We start from the raw sequence: 14,489 nt of genomic DNA on the forward strand, positions 1-14,489 counted from the left end.
TCTAATGCTTTTCTTGGTATTCGAATATAAACCTGTTTCTAATGCTTCTTGTTCGTTTTGGCAGGTGCTTTATTCTTCCAAATGATACCATCCATTGTGAGAGAGAACTCTATCAGTCAGCCAGAGCGTGGAAGGACCACAAGGCATACATTGACAAAGAGGTGAGCCGTGAGATTGGAAGCCCTACCGGGGGCACATACTGTGTGTGTGTGTACATCATCTATACTAATAAAAGGGTAATATGCTAATTAGACCAGGTTGATGGACATCTTCCAGTCTTCTGGTTCTTCTTCCAGACAAAGCCATGATGGCAGGGGCCAAGGCAGAGGCAGTTAGGGGCAATCAGGTCAGCAGGGGATGGTAGTTGGGGTGATCAGGTCAGCAGGGGAGGGCAGTTGGGGTGATCAGGTCAGCAGGGGAGGGCAGTTAGGGGTGATCAGGTCAGCAGGGGAGGGCGGTTAGGGGCAATCAGGTCAGCAGGGAAGGGCGGTTAGGGGTGGTCAGGTCAGCAGGGGAGGGCGGTTAGGGGTGATCAGGTCAGCAGGGGAGGGCGGTTAGGGGTGACAGGTCAGCAGGGGAGGGCAGTCAGGGTGATCAGGTCAGCAGGGGAGGGCGATTAGGGGCAATCAGGTCAGCAGGGGAGGGCGGTTAAGGGTGATCAGGTCAGCAGGGGAGGGCAGTTAAGGGTGATCAGGTCAGCAGGGGATGGTGGTTAGGAGTGATCAGACAGGCAGGTAGGGAAGTGAGCGGTTAGGAGCCAGTGGTCCTGGATTGTGAGAGGGATGTCCAAGGGGTCCTGAACTAGAGAGGGTGCAGGCCGGGCTGAGGGACTCCCCCCAGGCCCCGTGCATGATTCTTATGCACCGTGCTTCTGGTCTGTTTATAATTATGTGGAAAATAGAACAGCAAGGTGTTTCTCATTCTCCAGTGAGACAGTGATAGTCCTGACCAAAAAAAAACAAGAATGTGAGGAGAGAATGGGAACCAATTCAATGACCTTTTGAAATTTCTATGATAAAATAATTGGGTTATAAAAGAGGCATCTGTCCGTGTTTGTGATAAGAGACATCCATTGGAATATAGAGGGAAGTAGCTTCTATGCTCAGTTCGTCCCCAAATTAACTATCATCTCGGATGAATGGCTACGATCGTGGAACACAGCAGTAAGGTGAGAAGGAAGGTAGTTGGCACAGACAATCCTGCCGATGTAATTGTTGAATTGCCTGTTTCCCAGATCGAAGCTTTGCAAGACAAAATTAAGAACCTGAGAGAAGTGAGAGGCCACTTGAAGAGGAGGAAGCCCGAGGAGTGTGTCTGCAGTAAACAGAGGTGAGCCTGGGCCCTCCCCCTGGTCTCCTTTGCAAACTCATTTTTTGCACAGCCTGCTTAGCATTTGGCCTGCCCCTCGCTTATACCAACAGAAAGCCTAATAAAATGAATTATCACGTATTTATAGTGACCTAAAATATCTCAATCGAATTAAATGTTGTAAACCCAAATAGACAGTAAAGTGGGGAGGTGGGGGGGAGAAACACATTTTAAAGTCCCACTAAGCTGAGATAGTTACAACAAAGTAACTGCCTTCTATTTGCTTGCTTTTTATAAAAATGGGCTGTGTAACAAATGCATGCCGATGAAGACTCACTTTTTCATTTTCTTGCCTGTAGCTACTACAATAAAGAAAAAGGTGTGAAAAAGCAAGAGAAACTGAAAAGCCATCTCCACCCATTCAAGTAAGTGACTCTGTTTCCCTCATTTGCAAGGCTGCAGCGACTCCTGTGAGCCTGCTCCGAATAAAAGTAGATGCAGCTGGGAAGGCATGTAGCTCCAGAAGGTGAAAGCAGGCCCACACCTTGCCGAGGCCCCCTCTGGGGGCAGCCGAGCGGAGTTCTGGTCTGATTCTGTGTGGGCTCTTGCTGATGCTGGCGCGTACCTGGATTTCAGTGTGTGCTATCGAGCAGCCAGCTATCGTGGGGAATTCCGAAAGTTGGAAGAAATACACTTTTTTTTTTTTTTCAATAATAAGTAAAATTTGCCGGGGAGGGAGATTTCGTATATGAGTTTCAACAGAATTTGAGCCCCTTCTGGAAAAACCAAGATAATAAAAAGACAATTCTACCCAAGCCTATATTGTCAGATTGGTCAAAGGATTTTAGAAACCTTATAATGTGGTGGTTCTCAACCTTCCTAATGCCTCGACCCTTTAATAACAGTTGCTCATGTTGTGGTGACCCCCAACCACAAGTAAATTATTTTTGTTGCTACTTCATAACTGTAATTTTGCTACTGTTATGAATCGTAATGTAATTAGGCAACCCTGTTAGCGGTTCTCAGCCTGTGGGTTGAGAACTGCCGCTGCAGAGCCTAAGACCACGGGAAAACACAGGTATTTACATTACAGTAACTGTATTAAAGGGTTGCGGCATTAGGACGGTTGAGAACCACTGGTCTAATGCAAGCCATCTCGTGCAGCTGTTGACTGCATGGCTGCCGGCTACTGAGCCACGGGGAAGTGAAGCCTTTTGTCCAGAGAGGGAGCTGGCAGACTGCTGCTCCACAGGGAAGAAAGTGTTGATGTTGAGGGAGAATTCAGAGAGAGTGTCACAGTGAACGGTCCTATTGCTGATTGGAGGGCCTCTGTGGAAAACAAAGGTGGTCTGTCATTGCATGTCTATTATTCTGTGCCTCAATACTTGTGCGAGGTTTTAGCAACAACCCTATTTTTAACTAACAAGTTGCTTTCTGGTCATTGAAAATGTCTCCCCCCTCCCACCCCCCTTTTTTTTTTTTTTTTTAATTATGAGCTTTATTTATTTTTCCTTAACAAGTTTTCCTTTTTTTAAATCTTTATTGTTGAAAGTGTTACATATGTCCCCTTCCCCCCACTCACTGACCTCTCCCCGCCCTCCCCAGACTCCAACCCAAGCCTCCACCACCCTATTGTCTGTGTCCATGGGTTATGCACAAATGCATAAAAGTTCATTGATTGGTCTCTTTGCACCCACTTTCCCTCCCCTGCCTTCCCTCTAAGGTTTGAGAGTCTGTTCTATGTTTCGGTGTCTCTCGATCTGTTTTTGTTCATTGGTTTATGTTGTTCATTAGATTCCACATGTGAGATCATGTGATACTTATTTTTTCCCTGACTGGCTTATTTCACTTAGCATAATGCTCTCCAGGTCCATCCATGCTGTTGCAAATGGTAAAAGAGTTCTTTCTTTTTTATAGCTGCACAGTATTCCATTGTGCAGATGTAACAGTTTTTTAATCCACTCATCTGCTGATGGGCACTTAGGCTGTTTCCAAATCTTAGCTATGGTAATTTGTGCTGCTATGACTATAGGGGTGCATATGTCCTTTCTGATCGGTGTTTCTGATTTCTTAGGATATATTCCTAGAAGTGGATTCACTGGGTTCAAATGGGAGTTCCATTTTTCATTTTTTGAGGAAACTCCGTACTGTTTTCCACTGAGGCTACCCCAGTCTGCATCCCCACTAGGGCAGTGGCCGGCAAACTCATTAGGCAACAGAGTCAAATATCAACAGTGCAACGATTGAAATTTCTTTTGACAGCCCATTTTTTTAAAGTTAAACTTCTTCTAATGCCACTTCTTCAACATAGACTTGCCCAGGCCATGGTATTTTGTGGAAGAGCCACATTCAAGGAGCCAAAGAGCTACATGTGGCTCGAGAGCCACAGTTTGCCGACCACAGCACTGGGGTTCCCTTTTCTCCATAGCCTCACCAGCATTTGACCTTTGTTGATTTGCTGATTATGGCCATTCTGATAGGTCTGAGGTGATACCTCATTGTTTTCATTTGCATCTCCAGTGATTGGTGACTTGGAGCATTTTGTTTATATACCTCTTGCCCTTCTATATGTCCATTTTGGAAATGTGTCTATTTGGGTCCTTTGCCCATTTTTAATTGGATTATCTTCCTTTTGTTAAGTTTTGTTGAGTAATCTATAAATTTTGGAGATTAACCCCTTATCGGATGTATCGTTGGCAAATAAGTTCTCCCATGCAGTGGGTCTTCTTGTTGTTTTTGTTGATGGTTTCTTTTGCTGTGCAGAAGCTTTTTATTTTGATATAGTCCCATTTGTTTATTTTCCTCTTAGTTTTCTTTGCCCTAGGAGATGTGTTGGTAAAACTGTTGCTACCAGAGATACCTGAGATTTTGCTGCCAATGGTTTCTTCTAGGATTTTTATGCTTTCACGTTTTACATTTATGTCTTTTATCCATTTTTAGTTTATTTTTGTGTATGCTATAAATAGGTGGTCTAATTTCTTTCTTTTTCTTTTTTTTTTTTTTTTTTTTTTTTTTTGCATGTATCCAATTTTCCCAACATCATTTATTGAAGAGACTGTTTTGACTCCATTGTATGCTCTTGCCTCCTTTGTCAAATATTAATTGAGCATAATGGCTTGGGTCAATTTCTAGGTTTTCTGTTCTATTCCATTTATCTATATGTCTGTTCTTGTGCCAGTACCATACTGTTTTGAGTACAGTGGCTTTATAGTATAACTTGACATCTAGTATTGTGATCCCTCCAATTCTCAAGATTGCTGCAGCTATTCAGTCTTTTTTTATTCTATCTAAATTTTTGGAGAGTTTGTTCTGGGTCTGTGAAATATACTGATGGTATTTTAATAGGGATTGTGTTGAATCTATAGATTGTTTTGGGTAATATGGATATTTTAATGATGTTAATTCTACCAATCCATGAACACATTATAGTCTACCACTTGTTTATATCTTCCTCTTTGTATAATGACCTATAGTTTTCTGAGAACAAGTCTCTTACCTGCTTGGTTAAATTTATCCCTGAATAGCTTAATTTTTTGTGTTGCACTGGTAAATGGGATTTTTTTAATTTTCTCTTTCTGAGAGTTCATTATTGGTATATAAAAATGACATAGATTTCTGTGTGTTATTTTATATTTGTTTGTTTAAAGTATTACAAATAGTGGTACATATGTTTCCTTTTTTCCCCCCCATTGACCTCCCCCGGGCCTTCCCTACCCTCCAGTACATGCCCCACCTGCTCCACCCCTCCACCCCCCGGTGTCTTGTATCCATTGGTTATGCTTATATGCATGCATACAGGTCTTTCTGTTGATCTCTTTAAGCCCTACCACCACCACCACCACCAACCTCCCCTGCCTTCCAGCTGTAGTTTGGCAGTGTGTTCAATGCTTCTTTGCCTCTGTATCTATTTTTCCCCATTTCTTTCCTTTAAAAAATCTTGCCTCTGCAGATTAGTAATAAACATATAATAACAAAAAATGTTTGAGTCCCAATTTCAATGTCGAACAGTTCTGAGTCCCCGTTTCAATGTCAAACAGTTCCTTATCTGTACAAGTCAGCCATGATATCTGGATGGTGGGCACATGGTGACAATGTAGATCAGACCTCTCTGGTTTGGTCCTAGGCAACCTGTAGTAATGCACAGCTGCTGACTGCTAGCATGGCAAGGCGTTGTCAGCGTCTTCCATCTCTGGACTGTTTCTCCTCTTGTCTGTGGTTGGAGCAGACCTGTCAATTCCTCTCTGAAAATATACAAACATATGTTCGACCAAAAGTTAATAGAGGAATCTTTTCTATAAATTTGACTTGGGATCCTTTTTATTTTTGCCCAAATGATTTTCCGTTGTCTTATTTAGACACCATGTGTGTTTTTCATGGGTGTCTTACTTTTAGCATTACAAATGAAAATTAATTTTGTAAAGTAAAAATTTTCTAGATGTAATTTACTTATAGGATATTTTTCCTTACATGATATTACCCTACTGCCCCCCCCTTTTTTTATTAATGGAGGCTCTTGTAACTTTTATAATGCAGTCTTGATAACTTTAAATTTTTATTTTTTGCACATAAAATATGACTGCTTTAGGTTCATTACATGTTCAGGAATTTTACCATGTGATGAACTACCAATAGAAATTTTAGTTACTACTTTAGGAACAGCTTTTCATCCAGTACAATTAAATTTTCTTGAATATTCACTTATTTCAATTAGCCTATTTAAATTAATCTGAAAACTTGGTTACTATTTTACTGTCAAATTTAATTCTCTACCAACAATCTTAGTTTTCCCTGTAAATATTAGTGGAAAGGATTATTTGCATTCTTGAGTAGGCCCTGAGCATCCCTGGTGCTAGGCTGGATTTAGATATAGGGCAGCTGCTATCCACCAAGTCTCTGTTACCTGAGTCCCGATCATAGCTGGGCCAAGTCTCTGTCTCCTGTGTCCCAATCTGAGCTGGGCCAAGTCTGTCTCCTGTGTCCCAATCTGAGCTGGGTGTGGGAAGCAAAGCAGCCATGAGGGCAGGATACCTCCCTCTGAAGGAGGGTTCAGGCCCCTGCAAGGTTGGGGGGTTGAGGGTTTGTGTCCCACCTATGTTGACCCCCCAAGTTCTCTCCTGATGGCCCCCTCTCCGACTGTGCCTATCTTAGGTTGTTCCTTCCCTGAGGAATCTTACCTGTCTCTGGCTAACCAGTCATGCTCCGGAGCCAAGCAGGGTGATGTGAGGTTCAGTTCTGTCTCCTTGGTAGCCTATGCCCCCATGGCCTCCACACCTAGCACCTGCCTTGGGATCCCCTCACCTGCTGGTGGGGCCCCAGCACCAATCACATAACTTAGGGAACTCGGGTTTCTTCTCCAGGGAGGACCCAGTTCACATGACTGGGTGAGAGACAGATCCATGGTACCAGCCACCATGAGGCTTCAAGCTCAGCATGAACAGAAAGCTCGGGCAACAGCTGTGGACAATTGGATTGTGAGAAGAGGGTCCCCCTTGGCACAAAAGGCAAGAGGAGCCAATATAGAATGCTCAGTTGCCTTCCCAGTGCCTTAATTCCTTCTGAAAGGGATTAAATCCTTTCATGTCCTTTTTAAAATTGCTGCCAAACATTCAAAGAATTCGTTTGTAAGTTTGTTTGGGATAATTGTACAATATGCTGTTGTAAGATATCTAAAATTATAATGACATTGTAGGATAATATCATATAAGGATATTCTTTGCTCTAGGTCATGGCAATTCGATTTCAAACTGGCTGTCAATTTCTTTTTGTAACTTTATATAATATAAATTTTGTCAGGGAGGCAAAAACACAAAAACACAAATTCAAGAGGCCAAATACATTGACTTTCTTTTTCTTTCTTTTTTTTAATTTATTGATTTTGTACAGAGAGGAAGGGAGAGAGATAGAAACATTGATGAGAGAGAGTCATCGATCAGCTGCCTCTTGCACACCCCCTACTGGGGATATGCCTGCAACCAAGGTACATGCCCGTGACCGGAATCGAACCCGGGACCCTTCAGTCCCCAAGCTGACGCTCTATCCATTGAGCCAAACCGGTCCCGGCCAAATACATTGACTTTCAATTGCAATCCTTACGACTTTTGAAGGAAACATCTTTGTTCCCTTCCAAAATAATTATGAGGCTACAGAGAGTTTCATTGAAAAATTTTTGTCACATGAAACCATTTCTCTTAAGATTATAGTGATCACTAGTATGGATTAGATTTAATTTTTTATTTTTATCTTATTTTTTTAAATAATTATTTTAATTTTAATTTTTTACATGTGTCCTTATGTCCCCATAACCCCCCTCTCCCCAATTATGCCCCACTCCCTTGTTGTTTGTGTTCATTGATTCAGCTTATATGCATGCTCACAAGTCCCTTGGCTGATCTCTCTACCTTACCCACACCCTCCTCTACCTTCCCTGAGGTATTGATGTTCGGATCGATGCTTCTCAGTCTCCAGTTCTGTTCTTGTTCATCAGTCTATGCCATTCAATATATTCCACAAATGAGTGAGATCATATGATATTTATCTTTCTCTGCCTGACTTATTTTGCTTAGCATAATGCTTTCCATCTCCACCCATGTTGTTGCAAGTGGTAGGAACTCCTTTTTTACCACAGCATAGTATTCCATTGTGTAGATGTACCACAGTTTTTTAATTCATTCATCTGCTGATGGTTACTTAGGCTATTTCCAAATCTTAGCTATGGTACATTGTGCTGCTATGAGCATAGGGGTGCATATATCCTTTCTGATTCAAGTTTCTAGTTTATTGGGATATATTCCTAGAAGTGGGATCACTCGGTCAAATGGGAGTTCCATTTTCAGTTTTCTGAGGAAACTCCATACTGTTCTCTACAGTGGCTGCACCAGTCTGCATTCCCACCAGCAGTGCAAAAGAGTTCCTTTTTCTCCTCATCCTTACCAGCACTTGTCATTTGTTGATTTGTTGATGATAGCCATTCTGACAGGTGTGAGATGTTACCACATTGTTGTTTTGATTTGTATCTCTCTGATGATAGTGATTTTGAGCAGATTTTCATATGTCTCTTGGCCTTATGTCTTCTTTCAAAAAGTGTCTATTTAAATCAGTTGCCCATTTTTTGGTTAGGTTGTTTATCTTCTTTTAAGTTGTATGAGTTCTCTGGATATGTTGGAGATTAAACGCTTATCATTGATATTATTTGCAAATACCTTCTCCCATAAAGTGGGCTCTCTTGTTGTTTTATTAATGGTTTTCTTTGCTGTGTAAAAGCTTTTTTATTTTTGATATAGTCCCATTTGTTTATTTTCTCTTTAGCTTCCATTGCCCTAAGAGTAGTATTAGTGAAGAACTTCTTTTGGCATATGTCTGAGATTTTGCTGCCTGTGGATTCCTCTAGTATTTTTATGATTTCCCGTCTTATGTTTAAGTGCTGTATCCATTTTGAGTTTATTTGTGTGTATGGTGTAAGTTGGTGACCTAGCTTCATTTTTTTTTTTTTTTTGCATGTAACTGTCCAATTTTCCCAACAACATTTGTTGAAGAGACTGTCTTTATTCCATTGTATGTTTGTGCCTCCTTTGTCAAATATTAATTGAGCATAGTGATTTGGGTCAATTTCTGGATTCTCTATTCTATTCCATTGATCTATATGTCTGTTCTTGTGCCAGTACCAGGCTGTTTTAAGAACAGTGGCTTTGTAATACAGCTTGATATCTGGTATTGAGATCCCACCTTCTTTGTGATTCTTTCTTAGGATTGCTGCAGCTATTCGGGGTCTTTTTTTTTTTTTTTTTTTCAGATAAATTTTTGGAAAGTTCGTTCTAGGTCTGTGAAATATGCCATTGGTATTTTAATGGGGAGTGCATTGAATTTAGAGATTGCTTTGGGTAGTATGGATATTTTGATGATGTTGATTCTACCAATCCATGAACATGGTATGTTCTTCCATCTGTTTATGTCTTCCTCTATCTCTTTTTTCAGTGTCATGTAGTTTTCCATGTATAGGTCTTTTACCTCCTTAGTTAAGTTCATTCCTAGGTATCTTAATTTTTTTGGTGTGATGGTAAATGGGATTGCTTTTTTAGTTTCTCTTTCTGTAAGTTCACTATTGGAGTATAGAAAGGCCATAGATTTCTTGGCATTAATTTTGTATCCTGCTACATTGCTGAATTCATTTATTAAATCTAGAATGTTTTTATGGAGTCTTTTACGTACAGTATCATGTCATCTGCGAATAAGGACAGTTTTACTTCTTTTCCAATTTGGATGCCTTTTATTTCTTCTTGCCTGATGGCAATGGCTAGTACTTCCAGCACTATATTGAACAAGAATGGTGAGAGTGGTCATCCCTGTCTTATTCCTGTTTTTAGGAGAAATGGTTTTAGTTTTTGCCCATTGAGTATGATGTTGGCTGTGGGTTTGTCATATATGGCTTTTATTATGTTTAGGTATGAACCTTCTATTCCCACCTTGCTGAGAGTTTTTATCAAGAAAGGGTGTTGGGTTTTGCCAAATGCCTTTTCTGCATCAATTGATATGACTGTGGTTTTTCTCTCTCAATTTGTTGATTTGTGAATATTGTACCATCCTTGCATCCCAGAATAAATCCTACTTGGTCATGGTGTATGATCTTTCTGATGTACTGCTGGATTCGATTTGCTAGAATTTTGTTGAGGATTTTGGCATCTATATTCATGAGGGATATTGGCCTGTAATTCTCTCTCATTGTGTTATTTTTTAAAATATATATTTTATTGATTTTTCACAGAGAGGAAGAGAGAGGGGGGTAGAGAGCTAGAAACATCAATGAGAGAGAATCATTGATCAGCTGCCTCCTGCACACCCCCTATTGGGGATGTGCCCACTGGAATCGTACCCAGAACCTTTCAGTCCCCAGGCCGATGCCCTATCCACTGAGCCAAACCGGTCTCGGCTCATTGTGTTATCTTTATCTGGTTTTAGTATTAGGGTGATGCTGGTTTCATAGAAGGAGCTGGGAAGTGTTCCTTTCTCTTGAATTTTCTGGAATAGTCTGAGGAGGATAGGTTTTAGTTCTTCCTTGAATGTTTGGTAAAACTCCCCTGTGAAGCCATCTGGCCCCAGGCTTTTGTTAGCTGGAAGCTTTTTGATAACTGCATCAGTTTCTTCCCTAGTTATCAGCCTATTGAGATTTTTAGAATCTTCCTGAGTGGTTTTGGAAGGTTGTATTTTTCTAGGAATGTGTCCATTTCCTCTAGGTTTTTTAGTTTGTTAGAATAGAGTTGTTCATTGTATTTTTTTAATCCTTTGTATTTTTGTGGGGTCTGTTGTTATTTCACCTCTTTCATTTTGTTTATTTGGGTCCTCTCTCTTTGCTTCTTGGTGAGCCTGGGTAGAGTTTTATCAATCTTGTTTATCCTTTCGAAGAACCAGTTCTTGGTTTTGTTGATCTTTTGGGGGTTTTTTTTGTGGGTTTTTTTGTCTCTATGTGATTCATTTCTACTCTGATCTTTATTATGTCCTTCCTTCTGCTCACTGTGGGCTTTTCTTGTTGCTCTCTTTCTAATTCTTTGAGTTATTGAGTTAGATGATTTATTACCATTTTTTCTTGTTTTTTGAGGTAGGCCTGTAGAGCTATAAACTTCCCTCTCAGTACTGCTTTCATTGTGTCCCATAGCATTTGCATTATTTTTATTGTCCTTAGTCTCCAGGATGTTTTTCATTTCTTCTTTGATCTCATTGATCACTGGGTGTTAATTTTATAATTCTGCTACATTGCTGAATTCATTTATTAAATATAGTAGTCTGTTAATGGAATGTTAAAAAAAATAAAAGACAATATGCCTTCTATGGGAATAGGGAGGCCGCCCAGGAGGTGGACAGCAAGCTGCAGCTTTTCAAGGAGACCCGGAGGAGGAGGAAGGAGAGGAAGGAGAAGAAGCGCCAGAGGAAGGGGGAGGAGTGCAGCCTTCCCGGCCTGACCTGCTTCACTCATGACAACAACCACTGGCAGACGGCCCCCTTCTGGAACCGTGAGTCCCCGTTCTTTCTCACTGCCTCTACAGCCACCACAGAGACACAGTGATTCTACTGCAGGCACGTACACGAGGCTTTCGGCAGATGCAACCAGACTCTGGAATCATCCGGATTATCTGGAATAAGCCGAAGAGATTATTTCCCATCCTGGCAACTAAAATCATTTTGCCAAAAATTGCTTATTATATTTTTAGAAATTTGTTTTCATATTTTGTTTGAAAATGCTGAGCTCTCTCTGGGTTTTTCTCCTGATGTTTCCCACTGTACCCAGCCTCCCAGAAAGACTGCTCTATAGCGAATCAACTAAATTAACGAAGCCAAATTTATCCCAAACATACGTTTTTTCTATCTCTAGTTCAAGTTCATACTCTATGTATGACACAGGAAGTAAAGCTCCTCAAAGGCAGGGTCTATATCCTACTGAGTCAGTCCCTGGCACTGTGCTTGCAGAATATTAGGGACACCGCAAAATAGCTGGTTTTACAGGATCGCTGAGGATATGGAATACACTTGCGCACTTGTTTATTTTAAACCTCTCCCAAGAATATTTTTTCCATTGATCTTGGAGGAGAGAGAGAGAGAGATCAATGTGAAAGACATATTGACTGATTGCCTCTCGCACTTGCCCAGACTGGGGCAGGGATGGACTGCAGCTGAGATATGTGCCCTTGACTGGGAATCGAATCCACGACCCTTCCATCCATGGGCCAACGCTCCATCCACTGAGCCAAACCGGCCAGGGCCACACTTGTGTATTTCCAATTAATGCTTATATTGCTATGGTGGCTTGGCTCACAGAGAAATGAGGCCCTAACTTCTGTGGCATGTTATCTGGCTGAAGGCCTGTCACCCCCTGGGTCAGTGTTTCTCAAACTGGGATTTGGAGGACTGGGATTTGGAGGTGTGCAGGAGCCCCAGGCTATTCTCGGGGAGGAGGGAAAGGAGAGGAGAGTGGGTTTAGGGCTTATCTGTGCAGCTTCGTTTTTATGCCTTGATGCTTCTTATTTTAGTGTCCATGTTTGCATTGAAGTCTGCAGTCACATGAAGGCTGAGCAAACGCTTCAAGGGGTAGCATTTAACTTTTTTTTTTTTTAATATATTTTATTGATTTTACACAGAGAGGAATTGAGAGGGACAGAGAGTTAGAAACGTCGATGAGAGAGAAACATCGACCAGCTGCCTCTTGCACACCCGCCACTGGGGATGTGCCCACAACCAAGGTACATGCCCTTGACCAGAATCGAACCTGGGACCTTTCAGTCCGCAGGCCGACGCTCTATCCACTGAGCCAAACCGGTCCCAGCAGCATTTAACTTTTAATGTGCTTTCCTAAAGCGGGGTGCGGGGATCTCTAAGGGTCAATCAGATGGCTGGGGTCTGTTCTCCGCCAGGCCCTGGGCTGGCCCCTGTGGACACAACAATGAACAAGACGTACCTCATCCTCTGTCCTCATGACACATTCTAGTGGGGACAGGCAGTGGGGGGAGGTGCCATAAAAAAGTGAAGTAATTACAAAGTGTGCTGATGCTATAAGAAGAGGGTTAGCGAAGTTATTAAAAGGGACCGTTTCGAGAGGGTGGGGCTGAGGGGCCTTTCTGAAGAGTTGACGTTTAAGCTGAGACCTAAAGGATTCAAAGAAGCAGCCGGTGTGAAAGGGGGTCCTGGGTGGGAGGGGGCAACACCCCAGGCAGAGGGACCAGCAGGAGCGGGGTCCGGAGGAAGTGACACATTTGTTGTCAGGGCTGGCAAGCCCTTCAGAGATGAAGCATTGAGAAACGTGAAGCTGCAGTTTGCTCGTAACTCCCACAGGAGGTGACTCAGACCTCTCCAGCTGCTCCCACCTGAGCTGTGACCATCCCACCATGTCTGACCTCAGACTCTGCAAAACCCATGTGTCTCCCAGACACTTCTCTGGCTATTGCCAATCTGCTCTGTTCAGAGGATTTAGAGTCATCGCTTAGTGATATTCGGTTTTTCGTAAGATAAAGAGCAAATAACCCTTATCCTGTCACAAAGCCCTGTGTCCACATTCCTGCTTTGCTCGGACCCATCTCCTCCCTCAGCCCCTCGGCTTTTCTCCTCAAGCACCTGCAGCCCCTCCCACCTCAGGGCCCTTGTACACACTGGTCCCTAAAGGCGATGACCCAGCACTGACCCGAAGCCCTGTGCCTATCACAGATCGACTCACCCTCCCAGTTCCCCTGTAACCTCACTTCTCACGGAGACCGCCTCTGTGCCTTGGGTAACATAAACCCCTTTCCTATACTGTCAGCCCATTGGTTTTCTCCATGGAACTCAGCCCGTTTGTGATTGCACAGTTTGTACGGTGTGTGTCTTTTTCTAAGATTTTCTGCTTTTGGCTTAACATTTGTTAAGTCCCCGAATAGACTGTACGTTTCTCAGGATAAGAGACCAGGCCGTGCCTGTGAGAGGCTGGACCCCAGCACAAAGGAGATGCTCCATACATATTAGCTGAATAAACAAGTAAACAAAGACCTGGTCCAAAGTCAAATCAACTCACATCTCCCAGCAAATCCGTACAGAAAAGGGGGTGGGGGAGGAGAAAGAGATAGTTATTATTGCTATCTACCCACCGAGGACTTTTAAGAAAGAAAATGTGAATCTTAAAGCATCATGACGAGGCAGCATTGGATGGCTAGCCTGCCTCCGTTTTTTTGTTGTTTTGTTGTTGTTTTGTGGGGGGTTTTTTTCATTCCTTCATTCGTTTTCTTTCCCCCCCACAGTGGGCTCCTTCTGTGCTTGCACGAGTTCTAACAACAACACCTACTGGTGTTTGCGCACCGTTAACGAGACGCATAATTTTCTCTTCTGCGAGTTCGCCACCGGCTTCCTGGAGTATTTTGACATGAACACAGATCCTTACCAGGTAAGCCCGTGTGTTCTCCCCCCGCGGAGGGGACTGCAAACGGAACAAGCAGAACAGGAGCCTAACTGGGTGGCCCGGCCTCTCCGCCCGCAGCTCACCAACGCGGTGCACACGGTGGAGCGGGGCGTTTTGAACCAGCTGCACGTCCAGCTCATGGAGCTCCGGAGCTGCCAGGGCTACAAGCAGTGCAACCCGAGACCGAAGGGCCTGGACGCGGGTAAGGAAGCACCGTTTGTTTGTTTGTTTTCTGTCACCGGGAAAGTCCTTTGTGTTTCCAAGTCTCCTGCCT

At 42.7% G+C, this 14,489-nt stretch overlaps 1 protein-coding gene across 7 annotated transcripts in view; it reads left to right on the forward strand.

Moving 5' to 3' along the window:
- Window positions 1-14,489, forward strand: part of SULF1 (sulfatase 1) — a 170,406-nt gene that overhangs the window by 140,744 nt on the left and 15,173 nt on the right. For all 7 annotated transcript variants that reach the window (XM_036437100.2, XM_036437103.2, XM_045581474.1 and 4 more), the window contains 6 exons: window positions 65-161; window positions 1,235-1,329; window positions 1,668-1,733; window positions 11,137-11,309; window positions 14,058-14,200; window positions 14,294-14,417. In XM_036437100.2, coding sequence (XP_036292993.1) covers window positions 65-161; window positions 1,235-1,329; window positions 1,668-1,733; window positions 11,137-11,309; window positions 14,058-14,200; window positions 14,294-14,417 — 698 coding nt within the window. The remainder of the gene's footprint in view (window positions 1-64; window positions 162-1,234; window positions 1,330-1,667; window positions 1,734-11,136; window positions 11,310-14,057; window positions 14,201-14,293; window positions 14,418-14,489) is intronic.

Source organism: Pipistrellus kuhlii, unplaced genomic scaffold (genome assembly GCF_014108245.1).
Source record: "Pipistrellus kuhlii isolate mPipKuh1 unplaced genomic scaffold, mPipKuh1.p scaffold_m20_p_14, whole genome shotgun sequence".
NCBI classification, from domain to species: domain Eukaryota; kingdom Metazoa; phylum Chordata; class Mammalia; order Chiroptera; family Vespertilionidae; genus Pipistrellus; species Pipistrellus kuhlii.